Source organism: Anolis carolinensis, chromosome 1, assembly GCF_035594765.1.
Source record: "Anolis carolinensis isolate JA03-04 chromosome 1, rAnoCar3.1.pri, whole genome shotgun sequence".
Lineage (NCBI taxonomy): Eukaryota > Metazoa > Chordata > Lepidosauria > Squamata > Dactyloidae > Anolis > Anolis carolinensis.
In genome coordinates this window covers 350160773-350187592 of record NC_085841.1, presented here as the reverse complement: position 1 = coordinate 350187592, position 26820 = coordinate 350160773, and the positions used below count along the sequence as shown (strand labels likewise).

Here is a 26820-nt window from a genome sequence, read left to right as displayed (position 1 = left end):
GAGAACAACAACAACAATAACAACAACAGAAAAGGGGGAAGCTCAGCCTGGGCCAACTTGGGCCTTCCCTTGACTTGTTTTGGGCGCCAACTTCCACCCTTCCTGGCCTGAGGCTCTTTCCTTTTCCCCATCAGCCGTTTAACCGGGTGAGGGGGAAAAGGAAGGGCCCTGAGGCCGGGAAGGGCGGGGGTTGGCGCCCTAAACAACTCGAGGGGAGGTCCAGGCCTGCTCGAGGGCCGTGCCCTCCTCTTCCCCCCTCACCTTGAAGAGCTTGAAGACCTCCGAGAAGAACCGAGAAGGGAGGAGGAGGAGAGAGGGTGAGGCGGGGGGGGGCTCCGCGGGGCCTTCCTCGCATTGGGGGGAGGGGAGAGGGGCGGGAGGAGGGGGCCTGAACGGCAACCGGGGCCCTCCATGGGCCCTGAGGGGGGAGGACATTGAGGGGGAGAGGGCAGAGAGCGACGTGAGGCCCGCACGCCTCCCAGCGCGGCCTCCTCCATCCCGCGCCCAGCAAGGAATCGGCCTTCCTGCCTTCCTTCCTTCAGCTCTGAGGCGAGGTGTGTGTGTGCGCGCGCGGGAAGGGATGGGGGGGTGCGCGCAGGCGCACATCGCCTGTTGCAGTTTTTGGCCGTTTGTGGCCCTGTGATTGTGTTTGTCATATAAATCTTACTGGAGCCGCGCGAGCGCCATAAAGGGTTGAAGCATGGTGTTTTTGCGCATGCGTACTTAGTTTTGGCATTTTTTGGTGTTGTGATAGTGTTTTATGTGTAAATTTGTTGTATCTTACTGGAGGCGGGGATGATGGATTGCGTTGCCAATTTTCGAGTTTGGGGGGGCTGTAGATTTGTTGTTTTGTCCATCGCCGTGATGCCATCACTCTTTTATATATATAGATACAAGGGATGAGGAACTTGGCCTTCTAGATATTGATGATCTCCTACCTTTCACAATCTCCCCAGGGAGCAGATGGAGATAATGTGAACTTGGATCCAACAAGATCTGGCAGGTCACAGTTTCCCTAATATTGCCTTATGCCTTTTACAGTCTTCTTTATATCTAAATGTTTTCTTATAAAGGAAATATAATTGACACTGACCTTGTTCGTGCATCATGTTTCCCACTCATAGCAATGCAAATAAAACTGGTCTAAATTGACTTAACAGTGCATTATGTTTCCTATTCAAAAGCAATATAGGAACACAAGAAGGTGCTTTATAGAGTCAGATCATTGATCCGTATTACAATATTGACAACTCCCAACTAGAATCAGTTTTCCAAGATTTCAGGCAAGATTTCCTCCTGTTTTTGTCTGGAGATTCTTGATATTGTTTGATGGTTTCCCATCTAAGTCCCAACCAGGTCCAACCTTAGCTTTCAAAATCAGGTGTGCTGAGAATGGCCTGGTGGAACAATATGGTACAGTGGTATGGAATCTATGCTATAAATTAATACAGACCAAATAACTTGATTCCAATATGTACAACAGGCATCCTTGCACAAAGGTTTACATAAGGAAGCACACACATAATGATGGTGGTGGAGGTGATCATCATTATAGTATCACAAAGTTGGAGGAGAGCCAATAGGCCACTGAGCCCAACCCAGTGCTCAGTGGAAGAAATCTAACTAGAACACCCTTAGCAAGTAGCTCTCTAACGTCTTTTTGAAGATGTCCATAAAAAAGACTCTACCACCTCTTTAAGGAATTTGTTCCATTGTGGAGACACTTTTACCATCTACCCTCCTGTGATTTAAAGTCATTAGATCTCAGAGTCAGCAGAGAACAAGCCTTCTCTCTGAGACAACCCTTGAGATATATTGAAAGAGGACAATCAAGGACTTGGTGTCACAGTGGATGATGAAGCAGCAGCTCCCCCTGTGGCGGAATTGAGCATACCCCCATGAAGCTGGAAAATGTTAAATAGCCTCTGTGTCTTTGTCTCTGTCTGTACGTTTAATGGCATTGAATGATTTCCATGTATATGTACATTGTGATCCATCCTGAGTCCCCTTCGGGGTGAGAAGGGTGGAATATAAATACTGTCAATAAATAAATAAATAAATAAATAAATAATGCCATACTTCCATCTTGTCTTCACTAGACTGATCATGACTACATACCTCCTGCCTTCTTCTGGATACATCCTTTAAATCACAAGTATGTAGGCAGTCACTCTATGGTTATGGACACAAGTAATGTTCCATCACTTGCCTTAATTGGGCTTGCCATGTTTTTGCACACAGGCAACACATTTTACCAAGAAAGCCCTATAATGGGTTTACCATACGGTGAAAACAACCTGAAGGCATACAAGAAGACATGAATGCCTGGGGTTTGTTCATGCTGATGCTGAGTCAGGAGGCACTCTTTCTTTTCTACACACAGCAGGTAGGATTTCAATTGAGAGCAAATGCTCTCCGAGAGCAACACAGATAAAATTTCAGGAGGGCATGAAAGCTGATTTGAAATTAAAACGCATGTGTGCACACACACGCACACACATATACACCACCTCTTTTGATCTTTCCAACAAAAACAGGAAGAGGAGGCTGAGTGCATGACACCAGCTGTAGCATCCAAGCTGGGACAAATTAAGGGAAAGGAGACAGTGTAATGAATACCACATTTACCTTCTAAGCACATGAATGGATGCCGTCTCCAGAAAAACCTGTGCCTGCCGGCAATGTTCACGTTGGGGAGGAAGCGTTGGGCAAATTGCGTCAAACACACAAGGTATCTGAAAGAGAAAACATTGGAATGAATCAGAGGATGAAGCGAACAGTGGGAAGATGACTGGTTATGATGAACTTGACAGAAAGAGAGAGGGAGAAAGAGCAAAGAAAAAAAACCCCTCCCAAATCCTATTTTGGAAGTCTCATCCATTTCTAGTGCCAAATAAAACCTCCAGTACTGATTCATGAATAAGGAAAAAGCGATTAGATTTTCCTGTGAAAGTACAAGAGGTGTTAGGGTCCTAAAACCATCTGAAGGCTGTTGGTTGACTTGGCACTTCTTTCATAACTAGAAATCCTATTATGATTGACACTGTGGGGAAGAAGAAGAAGCCGGTACAGACCCATCATGTCTAGACCCAGGAGAAGATGAAAGGAACTTCTGTTTGTAGCCTCAGAGGATAAGAAGCGATAGTATCTGCTGGACTCACACCGCTCTCTGTTTTTCTCTTTGTGCCATGTCTTAATTAGATTGTAAGCCTTTCACTTGTAAAACATCATGTACAGTGATTGCATTTATTATTATCTACAAAACCTCATCTAGAGCAACTTTGGGTGATGTGTGGTATTCTAAATCAGGGAATTCTGCACTACACCTAAAAGCAGAGGCAGAATTTGGTGATTTTGTTGATTATTACTGAATTCCACACATTTATTTGTTGCTAGCAATGAAAATATTTAATCATTACCTTTATGTCTATGTTAATCACTATCCTTAAAGCAGCAAAAGCTCCTGTGCCATGCAAACCTTGGCTAGTTTGGATACCTGAGCTCCCATTTTAAACACAGCATTGCTAGTCAGCATACCAAATACCTATTTTATACAAATGTTTTCCAGCTTGCATGCTAAGAGCTCCTGATCCACTCAAAGGTTTCCAGAGCTACAAAGCAGAACTCATTTCACTTGAAAGCCCTCTCAGGCTTTCAATAGAAAGAAGCGCAGGAGCCTGGTGTAGGTCCCAGATTACTAAAGAGGGATGCTATGGTTAAGCATCACACCTGGGGCATCGCAGAATGTCAGCAGAATTAAAATCACCTGGCTACACACTGACAAAAAAAGCCTCTTAAGCAATGACAGAATACTGACACAGGGGTCAAATGGAATTTTTGAGTTAGCACTTCAAAAGCTAGTTAGAGCAAGTGAAAAGTCTCTCCTCTGCTGTTCTGCTAATTGAACTTCACCTGGGTTTAGGAGACATAACAGACCATTTCCAGATTATCTCAGTGGACCACCGGAATTATAGAGGAGGGAAGGTCATCAGATTACCTTGAAATAAGCTTGATAGAGAACACAAAATCAAAGTGGACACTGGATTATTGCAATGAGTTCTATTTGAGGATAATTTTGAGTTGGGTTTGAAAACTACAGCCAGTATAGACTGCAGCTGCTCATCCCCTTGTTGGAGTCTACAATCGACAGCACCTACTCTAAATACTCATGTATTAAGCAGAGGCTGGATGGCCATCTGTCGGGGGTGCTTTGAATGCGATTTCCTGCTTCTTGGCAGGGGTTTGGACTGGGTGGCCTGTGAGGTCTCTTCCAACTCTATGATTCTATGATTCTAAGTCTAGACATTTTAGTAAAAAAAAAAAAACCCAATCGAATTTTCCATAGGTCAATGTGAGTACTCTCATAAAAAAGGAACCATCCCCTTCTGTGAGTAGAATGGGAAAGGCAAGAGCGTAGTTTATCCTGGGAGAACTTTAAAGAAGCATCAATCCTCTCCTTTCTCTTTGCCGTGGTGCTGTCTCTAGACTTTTTGAATGTCTAAGCAGGGAAATTACTGAGTTGGCATTGGTGCTTCTGCAGCATAATTCACAGGTTGTAAAAAAATCCATAATCCCCTCCAACCTCCCCCCCGCCCAAAGTATATATAGTAATTTATTATTTATTTATTTACAGTATTTATATTCTGCCCTTCTCACCTCGATGGGGACTCAGGGTGGATCACATTGCACATATAAGGCAAACATTCAATGCTATAACATAGAAAAGAGACAGAGACAGACGCAGGCAAGGGCTGGCCTTGAACTCATGACCAAGAGGTCAGAGTGATTTGTTGCAGCTGGCTGCTAACCAGCCTGTGCCACATCCCGGCCTATGCATAGCTTGGGAACAGCTTATCAGTTTACCCCATATATTTGGCTAGGACTCTCACCAGATGACCATCTAGTATAAATGTGATTCAATTAAATAAATATTATTTATTCGTATCCTGTCACTTCCCTCAAAAATGGGGCTCAAAGTGGCTTGCAATTAAAACAGCAATACAATGAAAGAAACAGAAAAGGTGAAGATTACAACAGAATACAACTATTCACGGCACAAAAACAATTCAGAGCTTCAATTTTAAAAACAATGCAACACTCCTTAATTTAAAACTGTTTTGTTTTAAAAGCTTGTCTGAATAAAAAATATGTTTGTATGATGACAGAAGAATATCATGGATGGGACCATTCTGGCCTCTCTTGGAATGAGTACCAGAGTCTAGAAGAAGCCAGTCACAAGGTCCTCTCTCATATCCCCATCAAATGTCCTTGCAATGATGGTGGGACTGAGAGAAGGATGTCTCCTGATGATCTCAAGGCCTGGACTGCCTCATACAGGATGATACTATTTATCAGATAGCCTGAACCAGAGCCATAGAAGATGTTTTAATTTGTAACCACCTCTTTTAACTAGCAGTCAATGGAGCTATTTTAACAGGAGCATAGTATGGTCACTCACTGTAATTTGTCCAAAACAGCAGTCTGATAGCAGATCTTTGGACCAGCTGAAGTTTCTGTACACTCTTCAAACGCAGTGCCAAGAAAAGCACAAGACTGTAGTCCAAACATCATGTACCACCACAGTCAAATCCAATGCATCAAGGAATGTACACCAATCTAGTATTTAAGACCAAGAAGACTATGACTCTGTTTATCTCCAGATTTTGATTCCAAAGCCCAATGCATGCCCTTGCCTAGTGGGCAGTCACAGGTGTTTGGGATTATATAGAGGATAAGGATTTCTTTTATTACATTACTGATGAAGAAGACCTGGGGCCAAGAACCTATACACTTTCAGTACAGTGTCTATGGGGATTACACTCCTGAACCTTGGATAATAGTGAACTCTATTGAAATGAAAACTGCCACCAAAAATTACCATAGAATTGCCCTGGAGAACTCAGCAAATTCCTAAAGAGGTATCCTAGGAGTTCTTCATGGAGAATCTATGGTAACTTCCAGAATTGATTGTCTAGAGCAGCAATTCTCAACCTGGGGACCCCAGATGTTTTTGAACTACAACTCCCAGAAATCCCAGCAAGTTTACCAGCTGTTAGGATTTCTGGGAGTTCTAGGCCAAAACATCTGGGGAACCCAGATTGAAAACCACTGGCCTAGAGGACCAAGACAATTCCTAGAAAGGCCATATTTTGTTGAATGTGGGTAGATGAAACCATGGGAACCAGTCCCACAGATATGGGGGTTACACTGTATACAATAGCATTGTTATGCTGGATCCCACAGTTGCAAGTGGTTTGTGCCATGAATACCACCATCTTGAGTTTACCCATTGTGCAATAGTCAAATAGTTTGCCACACAACAAGTTAAAAGGGGAAAAGGCTTATATTGAGTACAGAAGGGCTGACGGCACTTGGGTCCATAATTACAGAGCCTTTGTGAGAAAGAAAATATTTTTACACTATAACTGCATTAAACTGCATTATATGGCAATGTAGATGGGGCCATAGTGGGCAATGTTGAACCATGATGGTGAATGGAATTGCAGAACCCAAGTGAGAAGAAAGATGATTCATTGACTACACAGTACAACACCCATGTTTGCGAAACTGTTATATGTGTTTTAAGTCATCCATAGTTTCACATATTCAGTTATTCACCAGGGCCTATCATACACGTTATACCCTCTTCTTGGTATTTCTGTCATTCATCCTATTCAATAGAATGGGGTTCATTCATTTCTTTTGGTTTCACATATCCAAGCAAAAGACCAGGAACATATTCAATAAGACTGTATAATAGATGATGTGACAGTGCTATAAAAAGCATTTGAAGCACCTTAATAATGCATTGTGATATCCAAGTGATGATAAAACCTGAAATGTCAGATAAAAAGCACAAGGAAAGTTGAAGGACCATGGTTACATAACAACTGCAGATATAAAAGCAAACCTAAACCCTAAACTAGAGTGAGCAATACAATACATTAAATGCTATTACTCTTCAAGAGCTGGTAGGGTGTTTTGTGCTGAAAAGTTATCAGTTAGATGGGTAATAAATGGCATTTCTAAGAACACTACATAAAAAACCTTGGTAGATACTCATGTAACTTTTAAAACAGCATTTATATTGGGAATAGGTTTATGAAACTCGAGTGTCTGTGAGTGTGTTTGTATATGAGGGAGGAGATCGAAGGTAAAAGTAGATGAAAATATGTTGTGGGTTTGTACATGAGACCACACCCACATCACCACTCAAACCAACCCCAGTGCTGCACTATCTTGTACCGCAGGAAATACACAATAGTGCAGCTGGTTAGTAGCCAGCTGCAATAAATCACTACTGACCGAGAGGTCATGAATTTGATGCCAGAGTGAGCACCCGACCATTAAAAAAATAAATAGCCCAGCTCATTGTTGACCTAAACAACCCGAAAGATAGTTGCATCTATCAAGTAGGAAAATTTAGGTACCGCTTATGCGGGGAGGCTAATTTAATTAATTTATAACACCATAAAAATCATCCAGCAGCATGCGGAAAGGAATGAGGAAGCAATCCATCAAAGGCCTCGGTGTCACAGTGGATGATGAAGCAGCAGCTCCCCCTGTGGCCGGAATCGAACATACCCTCAAGAAGCCTGGAAGCTGGAGAAAGTTAAATAGCCTCTGTGTCTTTGTCTCTCTCTGTCTGTATGTCTAATGGCATTGAATGTTTGCCATGTATGCGTACATTGTGATCCACCCTGAGTCCCTTTCGGGGTGAGAAGGGTGGAATATAAATACTGCAAATAAATAAATAAATAAAATGGGTTCTTCACACCTCTGGTTAGTGAAAATGCTCCATTTCTCCCTAACACAACTAGGGAATGCATCTGTAGTTGTTCTTGATGTCTGACTTACCGAAGGGCAGCGCCTTCCAAACATTTCTCATTGGTGACACTTTTTAGACATCAGTTTGTGACCTAGTATTTATTTATTTATTTATTTGCAGTATTTATATTCCGCCCTTCTCACCCTGAAGGGGACTCAGGGCGGATCACATCATGTACATATAGGGCAAACATTCAATGCCCATAAACACATCGAACCGGGACAGAGACAGACAGACAGACGCAGAAGCAATTTAACCTTCTCCTGAGGAAATGTTCGATTCTGGCCATAGGGGGGAGCAGCTGCTTCATCATCCACTCTGACGGCACTTCCTCACTTCCTCATTCCAACGTTGTAAATTAGTTAAACTTGCCTCCCCACTTTCATAAGTGGTACCTTATTTCCTACTTGATAGATGCAACTATCTTTCGGGTTGCTAGGTCAGCAACGAGCAGGGGCTATATTTTATTTTTAATTGACGGGTGGTCACCCTGCCACGGGCTGGCCTCGAACTCATGACCTCATGGTCAGAGTGATTTATTGCAGCAGCTGCTTACCAGCCTGCGCCACAGTAATTTGGTTTTACTACCAAACTGGGTGTTAACTCAATCTGTCATATCAGATAGGGACACATACGTAACCTGTAATAATGAAATGTATGGGATACACAACATATCTCATGAAAACCTTTCGTTTGCATTTCTTAAAAAATGCGATTTATTGCTTATTTCATCTAGACCTAGAGTCACTTTTGCATGACACAGCTACACACTACAGTTGACACACTAACGTGCCACGACACACAGTTTGGAAAGCTCTGCTGTGGGGCTTTCTTGGCAAGATTTGTTCAGAGGAGCTTTGTTCTGGCCTACCTTTGAGAGTGAGAATGTGATTTGCCCAAAGACATCCACTGGGTTTTCATGGCCAAGTGGGATTCAAACACTGGTCCCCAGAGTCCTAGTCCAATGCTCAGACCCACTACTCCACACTGGCTCTTCTGTGGAATATATATAAAGTCCTGTTATGCTGGAATGTCCGCGTTAGCAAAAACATTTGAGAAATTGCCATGATGAAAGTCAGTAAACATCTGGGTACGGCAGAGATTTATTTTTGTGCCAGCCACAGCTATTTCCTCCGACATGAAAAAGGCGTTTTTCACCCAAGTGAATGGCAGCAGTATGTGCGCCGCCTGCCCTCCGGTGACTTGGATCCCAGCCCAAGCGATTAAACAAACCTTGTTGAGGAAGGCATTCTGCCAGAATTTATAATAGTAGATTAACGACACACTGATTTCATTCAAAAAGAGTGATTAGGCAAAATTGTCCCTTGTCTTCCAACATTCATTCTCTGACCAGCCCCGGGGCTATTATAATTAGAGAATGGGCACAGGTGGTTTCAGGGTCGTTTCTGGTGCACGACAATTAACTCTGCATTTCTCTGCCAACATGAAAGCTGTTCCTTTGAAACACACACACACACATCCCTTCCAGGATTTCAGTTGAAAGCTTTAAGCAATTTCATCCTCATCTCCAATTATCAAATCAACGACTATGACATCCTTTATCTTTATGAAATTCATCTCACCGTTCAATTTGCTCACACTTATGATGAAAACGGGGTGAGACAAAATACTCTGTGAGTGATAAGGAGGTGTTAGCAAGAATCACTCTGCCCTCTAAAACCCTGCTTATGATATCAACATCCATTAAAATTCTAGTTGATCCAGCCTACTGCATATGACTCTTTGGGGAGTTGCGAGGGGAGATTAGCGGTTGCAAAGCAACTATTATATATGGAATAATCTATCTGAATGAGACTAAATAATGCACAATATTAAGTCCCTAGGGTTTAGGACAGGCATTTTTCCCTCTGCTCTCTGCTTTACTTTATTTATGGTAGTTGACCACTCAACAGTATCACTGTTGACCACTGCCAGGATACTTGGAAGGCCATTATACTCGGACAACGAGGCACCGCCTAGGAAGAAAGCAAGGATTATTCATGCCTCAGTTTTTTCATTACTCATTGCATTACTTGTCACTTTTCTTGCTTTTTAGTTCTTCTTTTACTTCATATAAAAAGGATTTTAAAAAAGAACAATATTCCCCATGATGAAAGAAAAATCCTTTCCAAAGAGGAGAAAAAAATACACATAGTGAATGAATTAACAATAGTTGTTATGCAGGAAGAATAGGTAAGTTACCCAGTCAATGGACTGTTTTGCAAAAGGATGCCATAACACATCCCCATTCCTCCAAAGTAACACTTTCGTTCTAAGCTCTGGATCACAATATCACAGATTTGAAAGGCACTGTATAGGTCATCAGGTCCAACTCCTTGCTCAATGCAGTATCTCCAACTAAAATATCCCCAACAGGTAATTGTCAATCTTCTTTTTCAAGATATAGCAAAGAAAAGCACACCACCTCCCTAGGCAATTGGTTCTACTGTCAAACTGTCATCAATGTCAAGAAGGTCCTTCTAATGTTGAATTGAAATCTACTCTTCTGTCACTTCAAACCATTGGAGATGGCTCTATGTTCTGTGACAGCAAAGATCAGTCCTATCCCTTCCTCTCTGTGACAGCCCTTGAGGTGCTTAAAGAGTACCATCATGTCACCTCTCCATTAAGCTGAACATGCCCAACTTCAACTACTCCTCATAATGTTTTGTTCTCTATTCCACTTATCATCCTTATTGCCCTTCTCTGAACCTGCTCCAACTTGTCTATATCCTTTTTAAAAGGAGGCATCTGGAACTGTAAACTGCTCCAGATGACCAGTTTAAAACTTAGTGGGATGATTATTTTCTCCAGTTTGGAAACTATGGTTCTATTAATACGAGGTAAAATTGCATTTGCCTTCTTTGCTACAGCATCACACTGCTGGCTTGTGTTATGATCAGTAATTATTCCAAGGTCTTTTTCACATGTAGTACTCTGAGCCAAATATCCCCCCCCGCCAAATGTCCTTTTGAATTCTGGGCATATCTAGTGCTGATGTTTGCTGGCTCAGTTGCCCATGTCAGATCTAAATGAAGTCCCATTTTTCTTCTGGCCAAACTAGCGATCTGTGAAAATATTATTTTACATAAATGATATTCAAAGCATTCCCATAATCTCTTAAATCCAATCAAATAAGATAAAAAGTGAGATTGGCAGGGTTTGTTCTTGACAAACTCATGTTGGATCCTACTAGCCATTTGTTCCAAGTAACTTCCTGCATCCTGGAGTTCCAACTTTACTTCTGCTTTCTGAGCTTTGAGCAGATCCCTGCTGGATCAAAACAATGATCTATCTACCCCAAATTCCTGTTCCCTGGGTCGGTTGTATAATTAATTAATTAATTGTATAATGCAGAGTGATACCACTTTAACTGCCATGGCTCAATGATATGGAATCCCGAAATCTGAAGTTTGGTGTGGCATCAGCACTCGTTGGTAAATAAGGCCGAAGATCTTGTAAAACTACAACTCCCGTGATTCCAGAGCACTGAGATGTGGCAGTTAATGTGTTATCAGACATCATTTATTCTACAATATACATGCACACATACCCAAATAAAACCCAGTCAAGTTCCCTCAGGAATTTCAGAAGCTGAGAATGAAGCAGTACCCCTATCATTTTTTAAATCTCCATCATTAATACCCCACATATTGCCCTCAATGAGACTTAATGCTTCATCCGCATCATATGTTTTTACATTTCTGGAAGTAATATATAGAGTTGTTTGGCCCTCTGTATTCATGGATTCTGCTACTGTGGATTCAACCATCCATAGCTTGAAAACATTCCACCCAAATTCCCAGAAGGAAACCTTGATTTTATTATTTTATATATGGGACACCATTTCATTACATCACTATATATAATGAGACTTCAGCATCCAAAACCTTGTTATCCACTGGTGGATGCAAGCCCCAGCAGTCATCATGTCTGATAGCCACTGATAGACTTGTTCTCTCATGAACTTGTTTTATTCCTTTTGAAAACTACCCAAAATATGGTATAGATCACTATATCATGAGGCATGTTCCACTCAAGGTAAAGTTGACAAGTGATTTGAAGGCACATACAACAGAGACAGACAAGGATTAGTTCCGTTCATACAGCAGAATACTTTCTAGAAAAAGCTGATAATTGTATTAGCCCTCTATATTCTTCAATAAAATACATTTCCCCAGTACCCAGCCTGTCTCATCTTATAGTGCCTGGAAAAATAACTTGACTTGCTCTAGTTGCCTTTAGGAGTATCTGATCTTTTAACAAATTCTATGGCAAGAATCTGACTCACAGCTCAAATGCCTGAAGCTAATAATTTCTCTGTGTAACATACGGATGCATTAGCATAACACTTTAGAAATCCTTTCAATGAAAGAGGACTTTGCCTTGTGGCATGTACCTTTAGAGAGGTCCGTAATTTAAAGCAATTGTTCAAATTTACAGATGGGCATTTATACATCGTAAAAACTGATGTAGTACCCAAGGATCAAAGCAGAAAGCATGACGCACTACACTTGCAGAAAGCTCGGAGTTGCTTGACATATTGTATTAGTTATGCTGCAGCTGTGCCTATTTAAGCCCCATCTACACTGCCATATAATCCAGTTTGAACTGCATTATAATAGTCAGTGTAGACTCATATAATGCAGACTGAATCATAGTGAACTGGATTAGATGGGTCTCCACTGCCATATAATCCAATTCAATTCAGTTAATCTGCATTCTGAAGCTGGATTATATGGCAGTGTAGATGAGGCCTTAGAGAGAACAGTCCGCTAAAAAGGTGCCTGGCTGTGTGTGGACAGTGCACTGGTTTGAATTAGAGCCAGCCCAGGTGTCTATATTCAGGGAAAATCTGGAGTGTTAGCAAACTCTCGTAATGCAGGGTTAATTTCCAATTGTTTTGATTTCTCAGGGATAGTCTCAATCTTCTGTAATCCCATGTTTTCAGATGCTTTTAAAATCTTCCAGTTTTCATTCCCACCTCCCATTTCCCCCTTTGTCCTCATCTTATTTTAAGTAATGCAAACCAAGAGGGGTTCTACACAGCCATTTAAGTCAAGTAAGGATGCAGATTAAAGTAAGCCAGTGGTCACAAAGATCTCTTGATTGTGGATCGATTGGAATCCAGGAATATATATTTTTTCTTATTGAGTCTAGTAGGATGTGCTGATGGGCAGCAGCATGTCCAATTGGGATCAGTGCTAAATCAAGAAGGGCATAGCAACAATGGGGTGGAAAGTGGGCATTTGCATGAGAATGCTATGGTTTTCTCTGATGCAGGGAGGTGTTTTTTTGTTTTGTTTTTGTTTTTTTGCCTTCTGGTGAGTTGTGTTTCTGTTTTTTCCCTCATGCTTCAGTGCTAGCCCTGTCCTGACGGGTGCTCCACATTTTTCCGTTTTGAGTCCAGCTCTGATTGACTGGCCACAGCTGATTTTATGGCTTATTCTGGAAATTCCAGTGAGTTTTTTTTATTATGCTGATTTGGACTGGATGTGTAGACGTCCCAATCCCGGGACAGCTTTCAACTGGATTTTATTGCTTGTATGAGTTGAAAGTGTAAAAGTAGTTTGAATTCAGTTAACTGAACAAGAGGATGAGGAGAGGATGGAATCTTGCCCAGTTCGCTCAAGCAAAAGCAAACTGTGCGTTCCTCCTCATTGGTAACCATTGCCATCTTGCCCACAGTCTGATGCTGTTTGGCCACGTGTGCTCTGATAAAAGTGGAAAATAGTATTAGTAGTAGTAGTAGTTATAGTAGTAGTAGTTGTTGTTGTTGTTGTTGTTGGAGGTATACAGTTGGAAAGGACCACAAGGGCCACCCAACACTCCTCCTCAGCACTACTGGCTTCAGCCCTGCTCAGTTTTTTTAATCATGTCAGAAGCAATTTGAGAACATAGTGTAAGTCGCTTCTGGTGTGAGAGAATTGGCTGTCTACAGAGACATTGCCCATGGGACACCTGGATGTGTTACAATCCTGCTGGGAGGCCTCTCTCATTTCCCTGCAAGCTAGACCTGACAGACGGGAGCACACCCCGTCTTGTGGATTCGAACCGCCAACCTTTAGGTCAGCAACACAACCTTCAGATTTAACCCATTGCACCACCGTGGCTCCTATAATCCTGCCCAGTGTTAACATATGATTGCAAAAGATTGTCCCTGAAGGAACCTGGCACTTGATAGAACAATGGTCTCTCACCTCAGATCTAGAACACAGTCAGTCCTCCACATTTACAGGTTTAGTTCTTGCAGATTTGATTATTCATGGATTGTATTAATATGATCTCTCTAGATCAGTGGTTCTCAACCTGTGGGTCCCCAGGTGTTTGGGCCTACAACTCCCAGCAAGTCCCAGCAAGTTTACCAGCCGTTAGGATGTCTGGGAGTTGAAGGCCAAAACATCTGGGGACTCACAGGTTGAGAACCACTGCTAGATCCTCCATCTGGCAGACATTGACCACTCAGTTGCACTGGAGAACCTGGGCATTCATGGAGAGGTGTGCTCTCAGGTTAAAAAGTAGTTTTTAATTCATGTTTTCCCTACTTTCTCAGAGGTGTCCTCTTTCCTTAAACCTAGCAAATGTGGAGGTGTTTCTGAAATCAACAGTGGTACAACACAAAATGTAGAAATTATTCTTGAAACACAACCCATCAAAGAAAAGATTCGCTTGTGTGTGAGGATCCTGTTTAAAACCACCCACTCCTGTTTGGAATCAAATTTCTCTTTCCCCCCAGCTTCTCCTAAGCAACTGAGGAAAGCGAGACATGTCAGAGACTGCAAATTAGAGAGTTCCATTCTGTTCCTTCTTTCCAGAATCTGCTCTTGCCTCTTCCCACCCACGCTGTACTTGAGTTCTCCATGGGGCCCCGGAGCTGCCTTCCTCTCCATAGATGTGTTCACGAGTTACAAGGATGTCGATTCCTCTCCAAAGGCAATGAGATAAAGTGACTTATTGACGCGAAGATTCAGCCAACTCCGAATGAAACGCAGCATGAGGCTCTGGAGAGCGAGAAAGAGTGGGAAGCTGCTCTTTCTGGAGTACGTGCCGCTTTTAATAAATTAATAAATAAAACGCTTCTCCCCGCACCAATCTACAGATCTTTCATGGCTTGAATAAGCCTTTAAAAGGCAATATCATATTTTTCCACAGAGGAGGCATTCTGCTATGTACCATGTAAATATAGATACAAATGTGACATATTTCAAGCCCATCACTGATTTCATATTCTGTGTCGTTCCCTGGAGACGATAGGGAAATACAGTTTGCACATTTCAAATACTCTGAACACAATACAAACCTTATGCACAACAGCATAAAAAACAAGGTTTCTCTTTCAAAATGAAACAAACTATCTGTTTTTAACAGAAACTATACTGATAGTACATTGTTTCTGAAGAATGAAGCTGAATCTGCAAAACCATCTTAAACTACAAAACTATGGTAATCATTCTCTATAATTGTGAATGTGGGGCCATGTAAAAACTTGTTTACATAAATAAAGATTTTTTTCTATTAAAAGTTTATGCCAAGAATTGTTTTATTTATTATATTTCATAAATTTATTATATTTCATAAATGATGGGCAAATCGAAGACTGAACGGGATAAAATGAGCCTACTCAGTCCTTTGTGCAAACTTTCAAACAATTTGGTAATTATTTTAAAAACTATAGGATTATTTTCAGAAGAGTACAGAGATGAAATAGAAGTGTGTGTGTGTGTGTGTGTGTGTGTATATATATATATGTATATATGTATGTGTATGTGTGTATGCAGCCCCTGATGGCGCAGTGGATTAAACTGCTGAGCTGCAGAACTTGCTGACCAAAAGGTTGGCGGTTCGAATCCAGGGAGCAGAGTGAGCTGCCGCTGTTAGCCCCAGCTTCTGCCAACCTAGCAGTTCAAAAACATGCAAATGTGAGTAGCTCAATAGGTACTGCTTCTTTGGGAAAGTAACAGCGCTCCATACAGTCATGATCTTGGAGGCGTCTACGGACAACGCTGGCTCTTTGGCTTAGAAATGAAGATGAGCACCAACCCCCAGAGTCGGACTCGACTAGACTTAATGTCAAGGGGAAACCTAGTATATGCCATACTAGATCTCACTTTGAGGGAAACATGGGATATACGTTCAGCAAATAAATAAATAAAATTTCAAAATGTGTACATGCTCCTTTTTCTTTTGAAAAACTGTTAAACACACAAAAAAGGAATCTAACCAAGAACCGATCGATGGTCTGATTTCTATAAATAGATGGCAGAGTGCAAAGTTTGCTTGTCACCAGGGACCCAGAGCCTGATTTAAATAAGTTTTTAAAAAACTGGGTTACATCCCGCTAGTTTTAGTCTTGTTCACAGCAGAGCTACTAAAATAATTAAGTTATTCGTGACTGAATTGTTCCACTGAATTCGTCCCACTAGTTTGATTCAGAGTTATAAGGAGAAGAATTCCAAGAAGTCCTACTGTGGGTAGAAAATAAGGCCAATTTCCACTCCATGCCATGTCACATAAACCTGGCTGGAGAACCTTCTGAACATGATTCATTAGTGACAATATCCCTCCCACTTTCCTACTATTGAAGCGGTCTTCAAGTTCACATGCTGAAAGTAGATCAAGCTCACTTTTGTTAGGAGATTGCCTTCCTTGGGTGGTATATCAGGTTTGTATCCAAGCTATTACATTCATTTCCATAAGAAACCATGTTTTATTGTATAGCTTCCACTTAGAAGACTAATTTCTATGTTTTTTCTCCATCAACCATTTACCCTTGCCTCTCAATAATATTGTATGCACCATGACCTGCTGCCACACTGTGGTAATTCTTCCCTTCTGATTCCTACATTCTTCATATGACATCCTCCATTCAGTGCTATCATGCCATTCATGTCTCATACAAGAACTGATTGATTCCACCATAGAAATTCTTCAGTGGTTTGTGATCAGAGTTTGTGGGTGTCCTAATTTTTGACATTTTATTCTAAAGAGCTGGCTGTGCAATAACAGCAAATATTTTTTTTAAAACTAGCATGTTAAATGAAAAGCAGTGTTTTTATAACCACAACTGATTTATGCAACTATAGGTGATAGTATGGTGTGGAACCCCGGTGGCGAAGTGCGTTAAAGTGCTGAGCTGGTGAACTTGCAGACCGAAAGGTCCCAGGTTCAAACTCCGGGAGCGGGGTGAGCGGCTGCTGTTAGCCCCAGCTCCTGCCAACCTAGCAGTTCGAAAACATGCCAATGTGAGTAGATCAATAGGTACCGCTCCGGCGGGAAGGTAATAGTGCTCCATGCAGTCATGCCGGCCACATGACCTTGGAGGTGTCTACGGACAACGCCGGCTCTTCGGCTTAGAAATGGAGATAAGCACCAACCCCCAGAGTCAGACATGACTGGACTTAACGTCAGGGGAAACCTTTACCTTTACCTATGGTGTGGTGGCTGGAGCATTGAATATGATTCTGGAGACTAGAGTTAAGATCCTCAATCAGCATAAAAAACCCTCTGCATGACCATGGGAAAGTCACACTCACTCAGCCTTCCAAGAAAGCCCTGTGATAGGGTCACCACGTGTTGGAAATAGCAAGTTTGCCTCCTAATATGTCAGCAGCTGGTGCCATATTAGTGCCCATTGACTACGAATGTTCTTTCTTATCTGAAAGCTCTCTGTAGAAGGCTCATGAACCAACACTACTTTAGATGAAGCACAAACATGTGTCCAACAGGCACCTACTTCTGACTGCCACTCCCTCGTGTATAGGGAAGAGCTGCAGTTGAGTGGTAGAGTGCTTGTTTCTCATGCAAAACATACAAGGTTTAGACCTCTATAATTCCAAGTGCTGAAAGCTGCCATTTCAAACTCCACAAAGCTGAAATAAAACTGACACATGCACTGACTGCATGCTTTAACATCATTCAAATTATGAAAAAGTTACTTTTTATTATAGCCAGCATGTTGAAAGGCCATGGTAGTTGGAAGATTCAAAAAGCAGCAATCCAAAAAGTACTTTTTCCCAGTGACTATGCTGGATAGATGCATTAGGGAAGCCGTAGTTCAAAAAGTAACATTTCCATGTTCTGATCTAGTCTGTCTCTTACTACCATGTTTCCCTGAAAATAAGACAGTGTCTTATATTAATTTTTGCTCCCAAAGATGCACTAGGTCTTATTTTCAGGGGATGACTTATTTTTCCATGACGAAGAATTCACATTTATTGTTGAACAAAAAAATGAACATTTATTATATACTGTACAGCAGTTGTCATCACAAATCAGTATAACCAGTCAAACTGTGAATCCTATCAAGAATTTCTTGTTACTACCATTATTTCCATGTACAAAACTCTATGGTACGTACATTTACTAATCCTGCATGCTCTGGTGTTCTGTTAGGCGGGCATGCTTCCAAACAAAAACTTTGCTAGGTTTTACTTTCGCGGGAGGTCTTATATTTAGCAATTCAGCAAAACCTCTACTAGGTCTTATTTTCTGGGGCTGTCTTATTTTAGGGGAAACAGGGTACATGCAATGAATAATCAAGCATTCTCCCATTTACCTATTCCTTTTTGTGCGCCCTGTGTTTGTTCCTAAATTAGAAGCCTACTAGGGAAGGGGTCTTATTTGTTGTAACTTTCCAATTGAGAGTCCTATACTAATAACAAGAACTTGATAAAAAATGCCAATGCTGCTATAATTGACTAATGTTGAGAATGAATCTTCCCATTGAGTTACTGGGTAAAGGGTGAGGGCAGTGTATGTGATCTCATGGGGTCCCATCCCTCTGCTCAAAGACAGAAGAAATCCTAACAGATGCATATATTGATGTGTGCTTACATGGGAGTTTGTTGACCATTTTGCTAAGGACAGAGAAAGGTTACCTTGGAAGACTCTTGTAGCCAAGCACCCATTTTGGAAAGAATATGATTCATGAATGCCACCACCTGGGGTGTCATGAATACAGATTGCACAATTGAATATCCCCAGACAAGCTCCTATCTCTCCAATATGACATCTTGCAGTCGGCAAGCAATGCATTATGGATAGGAAACAGAACTGATATGAAAGGGCACCTTTGGGTTTCAGGCTGATCCTGAATCAGACAGATTAGGGATTCTGCTAGTGTACCGACCACCCCGCTGCACTACAGTCTCCCTGCCTGAGCTAGCGGGGATGGTCTCGGGCCTGGCGTTGGAGTCCCAGCGGCTTATTGTGCTGGGGGACTTCAATGTCCATGCGGAGACCACCCTGACTGGCGCAGCTCAGGACTTCATGGCCACCATGGCAACCATGGGGCTGTCCCAATTGGTATCTGGTCCCACCCACAGAGCAGGGCACACACTTGACTTGGTTTTCTGCCAGGGATGGGAGGAAGGTGGTGATGTGGAGGAGCTCACCATCACTCCTTTGCCATGGACCGACCATCACCTGATCAGGTTTAGACTCGCTGTGCCCCCCAACCTCCGCAGGGGTGGAGGACCTAATAAAATGGTCCGCCCCCGGAGGCTTATGGATCCGGATGGATTCCTGACGGCTCTTGGGGAGTTTCCCGCTGCCTCGGTTGGTGATCCTGTCGATGCTCTGGTTGCCCTCTGGAACAAGGAGGCGACTAGGGCAATAGACACGATTGCTCTGGAACGTCCCCTCTCGAGTACCCGAGCTAAACCATCTCCTTGGTTCACCGAGGAGTTGGCAGCGATGAAGCGAAAGAAGAGGGGTCTAGAGCGCGTGTGGCGTTTGAAGCAGAACGAACCAGACCGAGCACGGCTGTGCCTTTATTTAAAGGCATACGCCGCGGCAATAGATGCTGCTAAGAATGTTTTCTTTGCAGCTAATATTGCGTCCGCAAAGAACCGTCCGGCAGAGCTGTTCCGAGTTGTTAGAGGTTTGTTGAATCCCATCTCTCAAGATGGGATCCCTGACAACTCGGCAGCCCGCTGTGAAGCATTTGCTCAGTTCTTTGCGGACAAAGTCGCTCTGATCCGCTCTAGCTTTGACACCATATTAATGGCAGCTTCCGAGGATGTAACACGAGCTCCTGCTTGTCCTATTTTGATGGATTCATTTCAATTGGTTGAGCTCGAGGATGTGGACAAGGTGCTTGGAGAGGCAAAGGCTACCACATGCATCCTAGACCCCTGCCCATCCTGGCTGGTGAGAGAAGCCAGAGGGGGATTGGCCGAGTGGGTGAAGGTGGTGGTGAATGCCTCCCTTCGGGAAGGCATTGTTCCAGCGAGCCTTAAATTGGCTGTGATCAAACCGCTGTTGAAGAAGCCATCACTAGATCCCACTCAATTGGACAGCTATCGGCCTATTTCCAATCTCCCCTTTTTGGGCAAGGTCCTGGAACGTGTGGTGGCTGCGCAACTCCAGGCATTCTTGGTTGACACTGATTTTCTGGATCCGGCGCAGTCTGGCTTCAGGCCGGGGCATGGCACCGAGACAGCCTTGGTCGCCTTAGTCGATGATCTACGCCGGGAACTGGACAGGGGGAGTGTGTCCCTGCTGGTTCTGCTGGACCTCTCAGCGGCCTTCGATACCATCGATCACGGTATCCTTCTGGGACGCCTCGCGGGAATGGGACTTGGAGGTACTGTTCTGCAGTGGCTCCACTCATTCCTGGAGGGTCGGTCCCAGATGGTGTCATTGGGGGACGCCTGCTCGGCCCCACAACCGTTGACTTGTGGGGTCCCGCAGGGGTCAGTACTGTCCCCCATGTTGTTTAACATCTACATGAAGCCGTTGGGAGAGATCATTCGGAGTTTCGGGGTCCGGTGTCATCTGTACGCAGATGATGTCCAGCTCTGTCACTCCTTCCCACCTGTCACTAAGGAGGCTGTCCAGGTCCTGAACCGGTGTCTGGCCGCTGTGTCGGACTGGATGAGGGCTAACAAATTGAAACTGAATCCAGACAAGACAGAGGTCCTTCTGGTCAGTCGCAGGGCTGAACAGGGAATAGGGTTACAGCCTGTGTTGGACGGGGTCGCACTCCCCCTGAAGACACAGGTTCGCAGTCTGGGGGTTCTCTTGGACTCATCGCTGAGCCTGGAGCCTCAGGTTTTAGCGGTGGCCAGGAGAGCCTTCGCACAACTCCGCCTTGTACGCCAGCTGCGCCCGTTCCTTGGGAGGTCTGACTTGGCCACGGTGGTCCACGCTCTGGTTACAGCTCGTTTGGATTACTGCAACGCGCTCTACGTGGGGCTGCCTTTGAAGACGGCCCGGAAGCTCCAGCTAGTACAACGGGCGGCAGCCAGATTAATAACTGGGGCGGCTTACAGGGAGCGTACTACCCCCCTGCTAAGCCAGCTCCACTGGCTGCCAATATGCTACCGAGCCCAATTCAAAGTGCTGGTTTTGACCTACAAAGCCCTAAACGGTTCTGGTCCAATTTACCTGTCCGAACGCATCTCCTCCTATGAGCCCACGAGAACCTTAAGATCATCCGGGGAGGCCCTGCTCTCGATCCCACCGGCCTCACAAGCACGGCTGGTGGGGACGAGAGACAGGGCCTTCTCGGTGGCGGCCCCTCGGCTGTGGAACTCCCTCCCCAGTGACATCCGGCAGGCTCCATCCCTTTTGGGGTTCAGGAAGAAGCTGAAGACCTGGCTATGCGCGCAAGCGTTTAATGAATGAACTCAGTTAGCATTGACATGGATCGGGTTAAGGCTTTTGCACAAGGTCTGATGGATGATTGGTATATATATTTGGTGTTGCATTGTTTTAAATTTTTATATATTGTATTTTATTATGTTATTTAATTATTTTAACTGTTTTATTCTTATTTTATTGTATTATGATGTACTGGTAGTGATCCTACCAGTTGTGTAAGCCGCCCTGAGTCCCCTCGGGGAGAAAGGCGGGGTAGAAATATTGGAAATAAATAAAATAAATAAATTAATACTTCTTTCACTTCCAGCTAGAATAAAATAATAAACTCAAGTAAACTTTAGTAAGCACATTCTAAGGCAGTGTAAAATTGTGAAATACACAAACTAAAATGTACCTTAACCATGTAAAAATTCATTTTAAAACATCCCAGACATCAAAGGTAGTTTGTCCTACGGGTGGGATGGATGGGGGTCTCTTGCTTAATCACTAACTACGGTACTTTTTTTCAAACTGAAACAACTCTTTAGACCTTCTACAATCTGGAATTTTGATCAGGCAGCCTTATTTGTTTGCTCTCTTTCTCAAAGTCCTGCATATAGCAAAAAACACCTTGATTAGCCTGTCATCCTTTTCTTTGCATCGTTCCACCAGGACCAAGGAGAGGTAACTTTCACACTCTTGACACCTATATTTCCTCTGCACTTTGCAGCTCCCCTAATCTTCCCTCCTCTTTCTCTGGCATATGCATGGATTATGGAAGATATACTGTTCCTACTTTGTAATCCTCCTTTCCCCCCTTTCATAGCAACTCCAAACCCTCACAGCCTTGTGAGTGCGACTATTTAATTTAATGTTTCTCCCATGCAAAAGCTACTGAGCTCTACTAAATTACACTTGTATTTTGCATGAACGGTATATCATTTATGAAGCTTTATTACCACATTTGCTGTTCTTTAACGTAATTATGATGTCTAGTTTCATATGTATGTATTGACCAAAATTCTTCTTTCGCCTAATTATGTATGAATGTCAGTTATCAACTAATTTTTTTTCTAAGAAACAGTATTGCCAAGGCCACAAGATCTCTTTTATAGGTATGTGTGCTCAGAATGTATATGTGTTACTGCATGTATTCTGAAAGTATAGGTAAAGGTTTCCCCTGACGTTAAGTCCAGTCGTGTCCAACTCTGGGGGTTGGTGCTCATCTCCATTTCTAAGCTGAAGAGCCGGCGTTGTCCATAGACACCTCCAAGGTCATGTGGCCGGCATGACTGCACAGAGCGCCATTACCCTCCCGCCGAAGTGGTACCTATTGATCTACTCACATTTGTATGTTTTCAAACTGCTAGGTTGGCAGAAGCTGGGGCTAACAGCAGGTGCTCATTCTGCTCCCTGGATTCGAACCTGCAACTTTTTGGTCCACAAGTTCGGCAGCTCAGCACTTTAACAAATTTGAAATAATTAAGCAAGCAAACAAAGTTTGCAGTCCTATGTATATATTTGGAAATAAGTTATTGAAGATGGCAAAGCTTTATACAGTATGACCCCAGTATACATAGAAGATCTATTCCTGAACTTTTACTAGAGGTTATCATAGTGTCTCCTTGAAGGACCAAAAAAATTCCTTGAGAAGCATCCTCCCAAGGAATATTCTAAGTCAGGGGTGTCAAACTGATTTTCATCAAGGGCCACATTAGCCTTATGGTTGCCTTCAATGGGCTGTTTGTAGAATACTGTATAAATGTATGGGTGTTTTCCTGGCACTGAAAGCCTCACAGGCCACATAAAATGATGTGTTTGACATGTGTATTCTAGGTCCTCTGGCAGAAGCACTTGGAAGACCTAGAAAATCCCTAGAGAGGTTGTATGTTGTTGAATTTGGGCCCAGGCTGTGGCGCAGGCTGGAGAGCAAGCCAGCTACAACCAGCTGCAATGAATCACTCTGACCAGGAGGTCATGAGTTTGAGGCCCGCTCGGAGCCTATGTTTGTCTTGTCTTTGTTCTATGTTAAAAGGCATTGAATGTTTGCCTATATGTGTAATGTGATCCGCCCTGAGTCCCCTTCGGGGTGAGAAGGGCGGAATATAAATGCTGCAAATAAAATAAATAAATAAATAGGTGAAACCTCAGATACTGGTTTCCGGAGGTACGAGAGTATTCTGCAGATATATACAGAATTGCCCTGCATCAAAATTAATTTTACCCACATGATCATATGGGTTCTGTGTATAAGCGTTTCAAAATAAATACAAGCTCTATTGGATAGCTGAGTTTTTGCACTAATGCTCTCCCCATCTAGTGCCATTATAAAGGTCTGCACTGACCTGTCACGTCTTATATCTTTCATTTGTATAGTGCTGCATTTTTTAGTAGCTGTGGGAAATGATAGCAGGCATGAACCCAGTTCCCCCACTTCATCTCCCTCCCCCCACTTTTTCCTGACAGGGTTTTAGATTTGAATGTTCCCAATCCGTCAAATAGAGAAGCATGCTAGCTGTTCTTTACTGAACATGAAGACTGACTACCAAATGTGTGCACTTGGTTTCCCCCTAACATAAGGATGTGTGGGCAAGTCTTACAGAACATGAGCAGACCAGACAATTATTAGTGGCGGCAGCAGCGGCAGCGGGTGGAGGGAGGGAGGGAGTTGTTAAACTGGGAGAAAGAAAGAAGTATGAGAGATACTCCCAAATGTTTCTGTCTGTCTATCTTTTCCAGGAAAACTTCAGAAAAGAATGTTCCTGTTTGTTCATCCCACACGGTGCAACTAATTTATCGTACAAGCTGAGCAGATCAAAGCAGTGGCACCTGAAAATGCTTAAATTTGGATCATTTAATGCATACAGTGTGATACTGAGAAAACTTGCTCCTGAATGCCCAAATGATGATCAGGAACTTCCAGCCCATGACATGAGGTAAAATGGGTTAACTTGGTTTTAGCCAGTGTCATGTTAGTGCGGACAGCAGGACTGGTGCACTTTGTTGGCACAGGGAAAAGGGGACAGATTTGGCCAAGATTTACCTTTTCTCACTGTGGAAGATAGCTCCAGGGAGCTCCTGGCCATTACACATTGCTGGGTATCGCCCAACCACATGCCTGTGTAACCAGGGAAAATTGGGGGGGGGGGGGAATCACACACCTCATATCCCTAGTTGCCAGGGCCCCTCTGCTGGTATCAGAAAAAGCACGTGGAGATGGCAAGGTCTCTGAATCTCTATGTCTGTCCAGCAGCAGCAACGAGGACATCCAAGGTAATGACCAAAATGATCTGAAAACCCCATGTGGAACAGCTAAGGGAGCTGGGTATGTTTAGCTTGGAGAAAAGAAGGCTGAGAGGAGACATGAGAGCCACCACCCATTGTCTAACAGCTATTTCAGCAAAGATAGTCATGTTTAAATATTTGAAAGGATATCACATTGGGGGCTGGTGTTTTCTGCTGCTCTGGAGAATAAGGCACATAATAATGGATTCAAATTGTAGGAAAGAAGAGTCCACCTAAACAGTAGGAAGAATGTCCTGATGGTAACAGTTCTTGAGCAATGGAATATGCTGCCTTGGAGTCTGATGAAGTCTCCTTCTGTGGAGGTTTCTAAACAGGATGGATGGCTATCTGTCAGGGGTACTTTGATTGTGTCTTTCTGCATGGCAGGGGGTTGGACTGGAAAGCCCTTGTGGCCTCTTCCAACTTGAGGATCCTATGATTCTGTGATAGTCCAGTGGGGCCAAAGTGTTTTCAGCCCTGCTAAATGTTCTGTACTCTGCCTCACCACCACTCCGGGATGAAGATGGGCAATGTAGCTGCTCCTGAAGCCAGTCCAGAGTTGTACATGTAGAATCATAGAATCATAGAGTTGGAAGAGATCTCATGGGCCACCCAGTCCAACCCCCTGCCAAGAAGCAGGAAAATCACACTCAAAGCACCCCTTTGATGAGCCCAGGGTCCATTTGGTTTAGTGAATCTTTCTATCAAGTATCCATAAGATTAGAATCTCAAAATACAATCCTAAATGGTTCTACTTAGATGGAAAACCCATTGCTGTCAACCAAACGTATTCTAATGTTGCAGCATATTTTTTCATGTATGTTAAGTGACTATGACAAAAAACCCCAATAACTTGATACTTATATGATTATTTAATTTAAAATAATCAGCAAATAGATCAAACATTAGAGAGCCAGGGTGGTGTGCTGGTTTAAGCACTGGAAAATGACTCTGGGGGCCAGGGATCCGGTTCTTGCCATGAAACCCACTGGGGGACTGAGCAAGTTACATTTTCTGGCCTCAGAGGAAGGCAATGACAAACTTCTTCTGAACTAATCTTGCCAAGCACAATGTGTGATAGGGCCTTAGGGTTGCTACAGGTCGAAAACAACTCCAAGGAACACAACAACTACAATATGAAACATTAAGAGGCTGCTTTGATTAAATAAAGAGTGGTTCACACCCAAAAGGCCAATCGAATGCTGATTTTTTAAAGTTCTGCTGAGAGATCTAGAAAAAGTTAGCTTATTGGAAGTAAAATTATCAAGCATATAAAAGAAGAAAAATCTTGCTCAAGAAGAATCACTACAGCTTCTGCATGAATAAGTCCTTCTCACTAAACTTTCAGAGTTATTTTGAGAGTGTCAATATAAGTGGACGGATACAAATATTCTAACACACACTGTTTACTTTCAAAAGGCTTCCCACAAAGTTTCTCACCTAAAACTTCTAGACAAATTTAGAAGTCTTGGGATAGGAAGAAAGATCCTCCTACAGACTGGTTTAAGAACAGAAATTACAGTAGGCCCTTGATATCCACTGGAGTTTGGTTCCAACATCCCCTTTTCTCCTGGACACCAAAATCCAAAAGTGAAGTAAAATGGTGTCCCTCTTATATAAAATGGCAAAATCAAGGTTTGCTCTCTGGAATATTTTTGTGCATGGAAAATTTCCAAACCATAGATGATTGAATACGGAGGGTCAGTTGTACAATAAATGGACAATTTTCACAGTAGGGAACATAAAACAGTGAGGTCTACAATTGTCATGAATAATCTGGAAACAGGGATGAAGAATGAAGTGACAACCTGCTGATATAACCAATAACTATGCAAATAACTATACAATGGACACTTGGTATCTGCTGAGATTTAGTTCCATGGATTCTCATCATTATACAATGGTGTAGTAAGATGGTGTTCCTTATATAAAATGGCAAAATCAAGATTTGCCTTTTGGAATTTTCTTTTGTGGAAATATTTAAAGCCATGTATGCTTGAATTTATGGATAAAGAATCCATGGAGACGGTGGTCAACTGTACCATAAGCATCTGATTACTAAATATGGGAACAAAATGCTAGACTAGCCTTTGGACTGAATTAGTATGGCTTTTATATTCACC

The 26820-nt window shown here is 42.8% G+C and overlaps 1 protein-coding gene across 1 annotated transcript in view; it reads right to left on the bottom strand.

Moving 5' to 3' along the window:
- The window catches only part of lbhd2 (LBH domain containing 2), a 74825-nt gene that overhangs the window by 27069 nt on the left and 20936 nt on the right, over nt 1–26820 (bottom strand). Inside the window, exon 2 of the mRNA XM_062968513.1 lies at nt 2629–2735. Within this exon, the coding sequence (XP_062824583.1) occupies nt 2629–2735 (107 nt within the window). The remainder of the gene's footprint in view (nt 1–2628; nt 2736–26820) is intronic.